The 13,858-nt window shown below is 39.6% G+C and overlaps 1 protein-coding gene across 1 annotated transcript in view; it reads left to right on the top strand.

The window, feature by feature from the left end:
* Nucleotides 1–429: 429 nt before the first annotated feature.
* LOC122333352 (alpha-1,6-mannosylglycoprotein 6-beta-N-acetylglucosaminyltransferase B) overlaps nucleotides 430–13,858 on the top strand; it is a gene marked incomplete at its 3' end in the record, with an annotated part of 36,437 nt that continues 23,008 nt past the window's right edge. The window contains 2 exon segments of the mRNA XM_043230923.1: nucleotides 430–830; nucleotides 3,675–3,787. Coding sequence (XP_043086858.1) covers nucleotides 763–830; nucleotides 3,675–3,787 — 181 coding nt within the window.

Consider the following 13,858-nt stretch of genomic DNA (forward strand, 5'->3'; position numbering starts at 1 on the left):
GCGTATGTATGTTTTACCACGGGCTTTGATATTAAAAGTGTCCCATAAACGCGTGCAAAGAAACAAAGTGCAAAAGAACACCTGAGGGCATGTTTGTGAAACGTTCTCTTTTTTCTGCAACTTGCATACCCAATCAGCGCGCTCGTGTTCAACTCAAAGCGCTCGCAAAAAAAAAAAAAACGGGCTGCAGACCCAATTCGTCACATCTCAGATCGGATAATCCGACCAAACCGGGAGAAATCCATCGGATGGCGCTCTTGACGCCTCGCAGCGCGCGCGCCGGGAGCTGTCCGCGGTCCTGAAACTACAGAGGAGCGGTTTCAGCTTTTAAGACTCTTCCCCCGAAGCCGCGGCACCGCGTTCGACGTTCCCGTCGAGCCACAGAGACGGCGCGATTCCCAAAGGAGCCGAAAGCGATGGCTCCTCGCAGAAAACGCCGGTCGTGCCGCTGAATCGATCCGGCGTCGTCGCGCGCTGCGCGGGGACTCCTGACGCGTCCGTTGCCCCCTCGCGAGCCTCGCCGACACTTAAGATACGGACCCAGACTTGGATTACTCCTTGACGCTATTCGGAAACTATCGCGAACAAGGAGTTCGACGTCGCCCCGCCGATCTCCGGATCGCTTTCTTCTCGCAACTTCATCAAAGAGCTCGCAGACAGAATTAGGGCTGCTACTTTAAACTCGCGTTTTAAGAAACGCTGACAGTTAAAGCCAACCATGCGTTTTGCGTTTCGCATGTCGTTAAACAGCCGGCGCGAAAAATGATCGCTGTAAATAGCGAGTGTATAACTATGACGAGAAGATGCCTGCTGACGTTCAAACCGTTCAGGTAAGACCGGACACGACTTTTATGTTCAAATTATCGAAGGATGTCGGCCGTGCGCCGTTCAGACGAACCTCGTCTGGAAGCGTTCGGCCATCGTTACCGAGGTCTTCGTGTCAGCCGTTGAGAGTTTCATACGTACGAGTTTCAGCCCAAATGCTACATTTGCAGTATTTTTTTTAAATGTAAAACGTTATTTAAATCAAAGTGAGATCTTCAAACGGCGCTACGACGTTACGCTGCTAAGTTTGTTGCCAGGTAATTTTATTTTGTAAAGTAAAATATTAATTAAAGTAGCAATAATAATAGAAATTTTATTAATTACCGTACTAATTTAGTTCGCCAATAATAATAAACAAGCAAACGTTGGCCTATTTTTTTTTTATTTTTTTTTTTTTTTGCAGGTTTTAATTGAACAAAGCTGGGGAAAAAAAACTATTTTTATCACTATTTTTGCCTCATAAAAGCGCATTTACAAAGAATGAGGCACGTGACGGGTTACTGTAAACAACATGGTGGTGGAGGTGGTACTATTCTCGGTTCCTGAGAGGGTTCCGTTAATGGTGTCGGGAGACTTCGGGCAGGAGTCTCGTCGGTGAGCTTTCGCGCTGTTTCTCGCAGTGGCGGGAATCCAGCGGCGCGAAGATGTGGGTCATTCAGTTCCCGGGCGCCGCTGTTAAAATAAATAAACTAATAAATAAATAAAGCCTGGGCTGTGGTTTAAGCAAGCTTTTGTGTTTCCGCGAAACGCCTATTCACACAGAGACGCCTTACTTAAGTGAAAGAGCCAAAGTTACCTGATGGATGGATAAAGAGTTAGTTGTTTTCGGTTACTTTACCAACAAAGGTGTCACTTTCTGGAGGACGACGTCTTCGAGGAACAGTGGTTTATTGGAGGAGACTGTTTGGGGGGGTTGTCCTGCTACAAACTTGTGTCTCAAACTTAGATCTACTCTTATATTCAGAGCATTCTACAAACTACAATAGAAACAACGAATCATAATGCGAATTATTTTAGTTTTTGTCCAGTTGCAGCCCCTCTGGTCTGGAATGGCGTCTGTTTCATTCCATGTATAATTTATACAGAAAGAGGGAGTTCCTCAATTGATTGTGGGTTTGCAAAAATGGGAAAGTGTGTAAATCTTCTTTAAACCTCGAAGATGTAGTTTATAGGTTAACCCAGACAAAAGACACGGCTCATCTTTAGTTTACGACGGCATGAATTGCATACAGCAATGAAAAGCGCACTTAATTTTTAGCGAGCTCCTTAAAAGCGCAAAGTCAACACGAGCGGCCTTGTACATTTACATTCCTGTTTGAGACCACGCATAACGCTTTGAATTTCACCTTCTTTGTTTAAAAATCTGCGATGCAAATTTCAGCTCGCCTCAGGATCAATGCATAAAACTCTCGTTTTAAGGTGGTCTGAGAAGTCTGTGATGTTTAAAGAAACAGTTCACCCAAAAACGTAAAAATTGTGTCATTCCAAAAAGTAGGGGAAAAAACCCCAAATGCATGGATAATGCTTTTATCTTCAATATAGTGACAGTGTTCATGTCTGGGAAACTCATAACCACCATTTAATGCCACATTAATGCCATATTAGGCCATATTACTAGCCACACTCTTTTAAAGTTGTATAATAGCTTTGTCAGACGCTTACTTCGTTATTACTCAAACTAAGCCCAACTCTTGTGAGCTGTCAGTGCACAAGTTAGGCATAAGATGAGATGTTCTGCAAGGATGACACATTTTTGTAGGCGAAACCAGCATTTTAGCACTTCTGGTTCCATAATTCTGGAAGTCAGTGGTCCGTTATATCAGTTATAGATACTTTTTAATTAGTTTTTTAAAGCTTTTGCTTGTCTTAAACAAGGCTATCAAGTGTCTAAAAGGAAGCACAGGCTGTCGAAGAAATCAAAAGTCATGCTAAAATTGATCTCAGTAGTCCATAAACCTCTAACTTGTCATTCCCATGTTTACAGTTAATGTACATCGCGTTTATAATGATGTTCTCGCAACCTCTTCCAACTCAAACATCCAGGGAAAACGTGTTCTCTGTCTTTCTTTCTTTTATTATTTCTTTCTTCCTACGTGCTTCAAAGACAAAAGGAGCTGTTGGAAGCTTAAAAAAACAACAACAACAAAAAAGCTATCTATTATGTAAATGAGTTTTGAAGATACACAGCATTACATCACTTGGTCATCAGTGGATCCTCTGCAGTAAATGGGTGCCGTCAGAAGGAAGCAAATCCGTCATTATGCCATTTTTACTAAACCATCTCCATAATCCATAATAATGCTTCCTCCACATCAAAACCAAAATAAATTGTTTTAAATACTTTTGGACTACTTTTGGCCGATCTTAGCATATTTCTCTCCTGATCCAGATCCTGATCCATTTTTTTAAATTTATTTATCCTGTAAGCAACTGTCGGATTTGTTTGCTAACTTCCGGTTGTCATCATTGGAGCACTCAATGAGCCTGATAGAGCGAAACATTATGGAGTTAATTGAATTAACATTAGTTTTCGCTCTGTTTGCTACACGGACATGTTGTATGATGGAATATTTCCAGTACAGGGAATGAGTTTTATGGTTATTTCTTCGCATGTTTACATGTAAGCTTAGCAGACGTGGTCACCGAGTACTACTCTTTCATAAAAGACGGCTCTTTTTCACCAAAAATAAAAACTGGAGTTTGCAACAACGAGGTATTTTTTTCCTCCGAAGGATAATATGCTTCTTCTAAAAGTTATCCTTCTTCTCGTGGAGGTTCCTCATCATTGTCAGGCTTTATCCTTGTTCCACCCCGATGCATTCATACATCTCTCTGTCTGTCTGTTGCAGGATATTTGTGGCTGGGATCGGTTTCTTCAGTCTCTGCTTCTTAATGACCTCTCTTGGGGGGCAGTTCTCGGCCAAGCGACTGGGCGATTCCCCATTCAGCATCCGAACTGAAGGTACATTATTAACCGGCGGCTCTGCACGTCTACCTGTGCTGACCGTATGCATGTCTAATTTATCCGTTGGCATTTAGAGAGCGTCACTTTATGGGATTTTTAATGGGAGTAATAAAGGGCTTCGCGCTGGCCTTTAACAGGCTTGATTATCCAGAGGTCAGTGTTCTGCGAATAGCATCTTCTGGATGCAGAAGATCTCATTTGTCATCGGTCATCGCTTTTTATGCGTATGAAAATAGATCGCGCCGGAGGCCAAAGGTCTCGTTCGCCGCAAATCCCAAGAAGAACCTGTCTACAAGGACGATTCGCCCCACGAATTAATACTCCGTATTTGTTTCCTCGCCTGTTACGGTGAGATTTTACGAAAGAAGGGTGGTGAAAGATTTTCGCAGCGGCCTGGTTGGGATTGACTTCTCTGTAAAGGATACAAGCGACGTTGACTTCATTTAGCAGCAAAAGAAGGTATCTCAGAAGAAGGCGCGTAATTATGCCGTCTACCCTTTCTGAAAGCTTTCATGTTGGGAACGCACCTATAGCGCTTTAAAATTCTGCCTACCCGGGCTCACTGCAGAGGTTTTGGAACGGATCCAATATGTTTAATATTCAGTTCCTTTCTGGTTTCAACACCGCTGTGCCCAACAGGAAATGGTGTACCCAAATGTGGCAAATAGCCATCTTAAGAGCTCCACTCGGTTGCTGGAAAATTGGAAAACTGCTTCATGGCGTGTTCAGCAAAGCCCGGTAAAAAGCTGAAGATGATGGATTAGTGTTCTGTAATGTTGTGGGAGAGGAGGTCGCGTTGAGAAAGGGGAGAGAAAGAGAGGGAGCGCAATCTGATTAATTAACCACTCCCAGGCTGAAGCCTTGAGAAAGCATCTGGCTCTCGCTCATTAAACACTGCCTGCTGATCAGCCAGAGATGGACGTCACTGGGCTTTGGGAGTCCAGCGCTGACATACATGTGAGGGTTACATTAAAACGAATTACGGTTACAAATCACTAATTATGTCAAACTAATTACCTTTGAATTGCTTAAAATGTAATCAGTGTCCATGTTACACATATTGTTGGATTTTAGTTCCTTTCCATAAATGAATAAATACACAGAATCTATCTATCTATCTATCTATCTATCTATCTATCTATCTATCTATCTATCTATCTATCTATCTATCTATCTATCTATCTCTCTCTATGTATCTGTCTATCTATTTATCTATCTATCTTTATCTATCTATCTGTCTATCTATCTATCTATATCTATGTATCTATGTATCTATGTATCTATGTATCTATCTATCTATCTATCTATCTCTCTATGTATCTGTCTATCTGTCTATCTCTCTCTCTCTCTCTCTCTCTCTCTATCTTTCTATCTATCTCTCTCTGTCTATCTATCTATCTATCTATCTATCTATCTATCTATCTATTTCTCTCTCTCTCTCTCTCTCTCTCTCTCTCTCTCTATCTTTCTATCTATCTTTCTCTGTCTATCTATCTATCTATCTATCTATCTATCTATTTCTCTCTCTCTCTCTCTCTCTCTCTCTCTCTATCTCTATCTATCTCTCTCTGTCTATCTATCTATCTATCTATCTATCTATCTATCTATCTATCTATCTATCTATCTATTTCTCTCTCTCTCTCTCTCTCTCTCTCTCTCTCTCTCTCTCTATCTTTCTATCTATCTTTCTCTCTATCTATCTATCTATCTATCTATCTATCTTCTCTCTCTCTCTCTCTCTCTCTCTCTCTCTCTCTCTCTATCTGTCTGTCTGTCTGTGGAAAGTATAATGAGCTTTTAAATTACGGGCCATTTTTATAAAACATTTAGATGAATACGATTTTTTAAAATGTTTTTTTAAAGTCATCTCTTACGCTCACAGTCAATCAAAAATACTACAAACAACTGCAAATTAATTAGGTTTATAGCGTAATACACTTTAAAATGTTAATGCTAAACTTTCATCTATCGTTAACTCTATTATTTAATATTTTACTCGTTTTCAGGATTATTCGATGAATTAAAAAAACTTGAAATGAACAGCATTCAGAAATCAATACGATTTCCTTACTGCAACTTTTTTTTATCCACTGATCACATCCTTGCTGAGTAAAAGTATAATTTATGAAAGAAGACGACAAATATTTTTTTAAGATAGCCAGGATAGGTCTCAGGATGTACGGCGCATTTCCCTCGAGGCGGTCGACAAACATTCAATCAATCAATTAAACGAACGATAAATAAATTATCCTCTGCTTTTGAACAGTAATGTATATAGTTACAAGATTATAACTAATCTCTATTTTGAATATACGCTGTTTTTTGTGCAATCCGGCGTTCTGTTACTCTTTAACACTGATCGCTGATATCCCTGAGCTCTGGTAATATACATCTTATCTCAATGGCTGTTCTCTTTCGGGTCCTGAGAGAAAACCCGCTGATTCACTAATCCTCTTCCACATAAGAGATCTTCCAGTTTTTTATACACCCTCACTCTGGCCATGTTCTATCTTGAGTAATACCATGCAGCATATGTTCTGGGATTATGCCTCTAATGGATACTAATGGCTATTCTAAGAGAGGTTTGTTATTATACATTTTTAATGAAAGCTTGTGTGTGGGTTGATGCAGGGAGCACTTTGTCTCTTTTAAATAGCAGATGTGTGTTAGTTTAGCAGTAAATACAGGATGCCGAGTGTTAGTGCCAAAATATGGGTGGGCTCCGATATCGCATAAATTCACGGGCCTCGGAATGTGTCCCTTCACTGGACGCATTTTCAGCCGTTACTGTTCAAAATAAAAATATATAGAATCGATCTACAATATAGCCCCCTGGAATGTAGTTTGTGACCCTGGACCGTAAAGCCTGCCTGTATTTGTAGCGATAGATAAATATCGCCCTATCCTAACAAACGATTGGCTTTCAGGTTATTTCTAAATCCTTTATTTTCACTATTAAACACAAATGGACATTTTGTAAAATTTCGGAACGTATGTTTTCTATGCAAAGTGTAAAGTGTTTAATGATATACCATGACTCTTCCACCACTCCGTATTGCACAAAATACAATGCTTTACCAGGTGGGCTACCGAGCAAGTTTACCATATTTGAAAAGCAATGCATACAAAGCGGATTATCACATTAAAAAGGAACAAGTTACAGAACATGCACTATGGCGAAGTGGTTTTGAGTTGACTGTACAAGGAACCAAAGTCTACCGTGCGATCACAATTGGAAATAGATAGAAAGTTGTCAGTGTTTTTCCAGCTAGTGTTCACTGAACTGATAACTGAAAATCAAAACTGTACACTGATCTTAGCAGTATAAAAAATTTGGGGTAAAATAGATCGCCGTCAACATACGGGACTGGGTATATCAAAATGCATCATGATGGCTTTCAGCGTCCTTACATTCGTACATAAAGTAAGCAGCGATTCCTTATCTTGTTCGCTATAGCTCAGTTCTGTTCTGTTGCACAACCCTGTTAGTCGAGTCTCCCGTGTGCTTCATTTGGTGTTTGGTTGCCAGTGGCATATAAATCTGCGGATTGCAGGGCTTTGACATAGCATCCTCTAGGAAGGGCTTTAGATTTCAGCTGGAATCGTCCCTGTGCTCCATCACACTCCGGCAGATATCTGCACCACTCGAAGTAAAAAAAAAAAACAAAAACCAGCGCTTCTCCTTCCTTTAGACAGTCGATGCGGGGTTCAAAGTCTGTGGCCTTTGACAGCTGTGGCACACAGGCACAGCAGGAGATAAAAACACAGATTCTATTAAAAGCCTATATCTTCTTCTATATAAGAGATGTCTTTTTTTCATTGTCTCTTATGTACAACGGGGTTCAAATGTCTAAAAAGCTGGACTCGGATTTCAGATTTAAGTTTTAATCAAGAACCAAAAGAAGAAGCAGAGACGAGTCGTGGTGTAAAGTGTATTAGAAACAAAGTTCAGCGCTCTTTGAGGAGATTCGATGACTGCGTAATATTATTGTTTTTATTAAAACGAATTAAATGAATTGATATTGAAATGCACTGCGCATAGAAAGAATATAGATACTGATATAATGATCCCCAGTCCTTTTATCACAGGATGTGCCCTACTTTCACCGGCATCCATGTTTTTCTTCATTCACTGTTGTGTATTTATAATGCTAAATGACGGTCTAATGGGAACAGGAGCTGTGTTCTTCACACACACACACACACACACACACACACACACACACTCTCTCTCAAGGAGTCTGCTGTTAGGTTCTTGGTACCAAGTAAATATTTGCTTCTGCGCTTTTCTGAAGACTTCTCTGTAATTAAAACACAAATTCACTCCAGATTAGATCAAACTATTTAAAGCAGACCTCCAAAACGCAGCTCTTAACCCATTTTAATTCTGTAAACAGACATATTTCCTAGCGAAACAAGAAAATCGATGAGGAAGGAAAAACAAAGTAGCGCCGGTCTTGATTTTCTCCACCGGGAGTCGATTGGGTCTTGAGAGGAGTTGCTTAAAAGAATGGAAACGAGTGTTTGGAGGCGATGGATAAAAAAGTAAGCGAAGTCTTTGACTAAACTCACATTTCAAAGTTTTGTAAATGCAAATGTGAATGAGTAGTTGAAATTGGATGTGGACAGGTAGCTTTCCGGACACCTTTTTTTTTTAACTAAACAGCAGAAACAACATTCCGTAAACAATGCTTTGTATATGCAGGTCTTCAAACCACCCCATGCTAAATGTCTTGGACAGATGCGGGCGCATGTGATTTTGGAGCTGCGAGTTTGACCTGCTGCTTTACAGAAGCCCTCAGGTCATTTTGCAGCTAGTGAATCATCTGAAAACCGATGCGGTTTTCGTGGCAAAATCTCTTGTTTTCTATCGCAAACACCCACAGCTGCTGTCAGACAGAGTCGAGCGAAAGAGCTCCCGAATTTCTGACTGACTCACTAGACGTAATCCGTGTTTGTTTTCTTCACATTTAACACCAGCACACCTGGGGGAAAGTAGATGGAATTAATGAAGTCAGTGCTTGGAAAAAAAAAAATTGTGCCCTGGCGGAAAATAAATATATTAAAGCTTTTTTTTAGTTAAAAATGATCCAAAATCATAACCAATGAAAACTGCATCAACCAGCCAGTGTTCAAAACGCCTTACTTTAGCCCAGTTCATAACGGTTCGCTCATAATAATGCAACCGGTAGGTTTTTTGAGGGAAATTCGAGAATGGCATGTCGCTGCATTAGGTCTGTAAACATAAAGATGAAATCCCAGCTGCTAGGTTTTATAGCCTTTTCTCAGAGCAACTAGAATAATTAGAAAAAGATTTTAATCCAGGAGAGATTATATGAAGCACGTGAAGGAAATCGAAACATATTCCAGATTTGAATGTGCTTGATTACAGATAGCCTGGGATTACGCAAGATTTGTATTTTAAAGATAACCGGTTAGAAGGGAGCATAGTTTGCTTTTTGGGTTGATATGAAATTCGAATGATGTGACAATTACAGATTAGGCGTCAATAAATTGAAATCTAAACACTATTGCGTACAATCCTGATGTTGATATCACAAATAATTTGGCAATGAAGTACAATGATAATCATTTGCAGGGTTTGATGTAATATGAGCTAATCGATCATTAGATCCATAGAGTAGTAAGAACAAAGCAAGGCAGACTTGTTGCCTACTTGTTCAGATGACAATATTTGGTCAAAAGTCTTATTTGGCTCATATATTCCAAGACTTAGGCTTGAATTAGTAATCAGTACCATTAGTGAGTACAAGATTAGTAAGTTTAGTGATTAGTAAGTACCTCGAAACATTGATTCATTCATCTATTTTTTTATTAAGTTCACTCACTCTTTTCTAACATCGGGATCAGAAGGAAGGCAACTCAAATACTGTTTTTTCCACAGCTTCATCTTACGTTCAGAGCATCCTTATAGTTTGATTTCTGTATTTCTGTATATTTGGTAAACGGTACAATTAGGCTGATGTAGAAGCAGGAGAAGTTCAGCTACGCTATTACGCCATAAAGTAGAACGTTCCAAAAGATGTTCTTTTGGCGGTTTGGCTTCAATGTAAGCTGTTTTTAGAAAAACGATGAAGGTTTTGAGACTTATATTTCAAAAGACCAAGGGGATTTCGAAGTTCATGACCCCTTTAAGAAATGTGCATTGCGCACAAGTATATATAATAATAATTTTATTTCGAAGATTCGTATATATATATTCCAATTACCATCGTGTGGATAATGTGACAAATGCCTATATCCAATAATGATGTGTCACGAAGAACTGTTAGTTGCACAGAAAGATCTTGCGTTCATCTGACATCTCCAACAGTGGGAGGTGGATGAGCTGACTAAATCATTCTAGATCAGCGTTTTTCCAAACCCTTGTTTTGGACCGGCCCACCACTGCGTATTTTGGTTGTCATCATTATCTGACACACCTGAATACACTTACCAGCCCATTAGTGGAGAAGTGAACTGGATTATTTTACACGCATATAGCAGGCCCAAAACTTTATCACAATATATTTCATCATCTACGATTGCCCAGCGTTTCGGTCCACCGATGAGAATTAAAAATGAATCTGCTATGCATAATGTTGACAGAACTAGACCAAGTTTACGCTTTGAATTGTTAAAAGCTATTCGAGTATTTTAAATACAACGCTTGAAAAGTGAGCCGTTTCCTCTCGGGACCTATCGTGACTGAAAAACGATGCTCTGTGTGATTGATATACTGTAACCGTTGCGTGAATTCACCTCTCGGTCAAACTGTGCTGGTAATTCTCAGATATCTGGATGTATTTTTAGCTCGGGAGAGACAAGCTGATTTCTTGGTCCAACTCCATTAAAATCCTGAAAATCCATTAGGCCTCACAAAAATGTGGTTTGACCAAGATAAGACGTAAAATGACTCAGCTCTGACAGGAAGCAAACATATTAATGATGGTTTGACATGCTCTTGACAGGCAATTAATTTATACACCCTTTCCAACGACATTCTGACTTAGTTCACAGTGGGTGGGATGGCCGTTGTATTTTAGTTGTATGGTGGTCGTTTTAATGGAAGTGGAGCAAATATTGCGCTTATGCTTTGTCTCACACACACACACACACACACACACACATTTAGTCAGTATATTGTAATTACCGTTATGTAAAAAAACCCACAGAGGACAATTACAGAACAAAGGGGGCACAGTAAAAATGACTGATGACCATACTCAATTTACATGACATTAATTGCAAGTAGCCTACAGGACTTTGCAAGGAGATTAAGGACATTATAGACATTCCAAATTAATTTATTTGGGTCATTTCTGATGTCGTGTGTCTTATAGATTATAGTTACAGTAAGTCTCGGGGGCGGTTGCATAAGCAGAGCCGCTTTAAGATTGTGTCGCGAGAGCTAGCCTGACCAGCTAGTCGCTAGTTGTCGCTGGTAATTAGTCACGTTATTTTTACGTAACTCACTTACATAAAAAAAAAAAATAAAATAAAAAAGTAAATAAATGAAGGATTTCTAATTCGAAGGGGGGAAAAAACCTGATGACTAACCCACATGACTAAGCCGCTCGTGCAACTGCCTGCTATCTATCCATCGACATTTGTTTATCTTGGTTTATTTATTTATTAAGGATAGTAGGATGAGTGAGAATTGAACATTTTTGAACAAATCTCTTGATGATTAAGTGGGTGACTCACTCGATGCATTTAAAACACTGAGCATAAACCTGCAACATAAAAATAAAGTAAAAATATGCTAAAAGCAGTGGAGGTATTTACTGGCTAAAACTAAAAAATGCTTTAAAAGAGCCTGGGGTTCGTTTCCCCAAACCGTCATTACCTAACTATAGTAGTCTGTTCTATTGCACGACAGAAAATGCAAGCATAGCTGCTGTTTGGAAACGCACCCCTGAATGACTCATTCACACCCACATAAAAAAAATAAAAATACTATAGTAATTCATAGTAAATACTATAATGGTTTTGAACCACACAGTACTACCTGAATTCATTTCTTGTGGTGTGTGAGATAAAAAAAAAATACAGAATACAACTATAATACTACAGCACACTACAGTTTACCGTAGTAAAAACTACAGTGCGCTGCAGTACTTATTTCAATTTATCGGTTCACTAAAGTTAATACCACAGTATGCTTCCGAAACGGACCTTTTGTTTCCCTACAGCTGAATGAGATACTGCGACGGTGGCCCGATGAGAGCCACTCACGTTCTTCTGCATGGCAGCGGTCATCGTTTAAATCCGTAAGAGCAGTGAAGTGTGTGATGAAGAGCTGTAGCCTGAGTCATTCCCTCCCTCTCTCTTGGTTTCTGTGGAAATATATTCCTGCACTCGGCTCTAATATTCCTAATCGTTCCACAGCTCTTTTCCCTTTTCTGTCACATGCTTTCTAATCCCTCCCGCAAGCCTATTTACTCCGATTTCATATCCCTGAGTGAGCGTTTGCTAATTGAAGCACACATACACACACACACACTTGCGTGACATGAATTAAACCTGCTTTCATCCCTGAGCTGTTGTGAGACACAGATGAGACGCGGTAAGACAAGACAGAGGGGCATTTTTGCTATTAGATTGCGAGTGTGAAGTGTGGAGCAGGTGAAAAAACAGGAGATGTTTATTGATATTTATTTATATAATTTTCTCATCTTAGAACGCTGGAAGCAAGGGATTAAAATTTTTCAAGAGAAAATTGTGAATTCATTACTTTTTTATTCTATCCTGCGCCTGTGCCTTCTTATTTTTTTATTTATTTCTTTTTACCTTTCAATTGACTTCATCCAGTGGCAATATGCAAAGTTATTTTCAATTTCACTGATATGGGACTTCATTTGGCGAGGAAAGACTGTAGTAGTTTTTGTTTTGACGTTCTGAATGTATCCGCACCCGCGCTCATAAAGTGGGCATTGACTGCGACTAATCATCATCACTAATGTTCGTTGGAGAGGCAAGGCATAGAATTTTAATTCTTGTTTATTTTTTTTTGAAAATTTTATCCAAACTACCTGCGGTTCGCATTTTTACCTAATGGGAATACATTATAAAACGCTTGTTAATCCATAGACGTTGATGTGTGGGCATGCTTTCTAGCTACATTATTAACAAAGCCATACTTTTATTGTTCGTATTTATAGTTATCAGCCAACTTATAAAAGTAACAGCCACTTTGTTGTCTTTAATCATCTACCTAAGCCCTAAAGACACAAAAAAATTGTAGCGCTGTAGCGATTTCTGTGATACTAATAAGTGCTCTATTTAGCTTACTCAAGGTCTTCAGACTCACTACGCAGAAACTTCTAGGCAAGTGTGTTGGTGCTGGTTGGAGTTAAAATTTGCAGGACACTCAAGAAGCAGGATTGAACTCAACTGGCATTAAACATACTATCAACTGCCAAAATAATCCCTAGAACCCATTTTTAACACCTAGCTTTTCATTTCAACACCTTATAAACCGCCTATATGAACACCTTAGCATAAGCAACCACACAGACAGATTAAATCACAAACAGGAAAAAAAGTTAATGAGCAATCCAGAACGCCACAAGAACCACTAGCAAATCTTGGCTATAACATCAGTTTGAAAAGGCTTTTTCTAAAATGGCAAAAATGACAATACCGTGTTTTGGCAAACTTCAGTTTTGCTAGATCACATTCGCCACAGATTTCTAAATCCATGTCCCAACATTCTGCATATGTGGGTTTCTATGAACATGATGCGACTTTATTCTTCTGCCAATTAGCGATCACACATCTGTCTGTTCTGCAGGAGGAAGCCCATCACACCGCACTCACAACGCTGGAAACATTTCTTCCAGCTGTTCAGAACAGAAGACTCTCAACTCTTAGAAGGCAGATGCGCTGTATTGATCCCTGAGGGGAAGTTCAGGAGTAATGAGCAGTCTTAACAGAGGAAGGTTTCTAACCGTTGACCTCTAGGTGTTGTGCCCGGCATGCATCTACCGCCTCGCTCAGCCTAAACCCAGCACAGATGGGACTGAAACCCACAATCCTTGGTTCAGATGGCCTATGTCTTATGCA

Source organism: Puntigrus tetrazona, unplaced genomic scaffold (assembly GCF_018831695.1).
Source record: "Puntigrus tetrazona isolate hp1 unplaced genomic scaffold, ASM1883169v1 S000000266, whole genome shotgun sequence".
In the NCBI taxonomy this organism is placed as follows: Eukaryota; Metazoa; Chordata; class Actinopteri; order Cypriniformes; family Cyprinidae; genus Puntigrus; species Puntigrus tetrazona.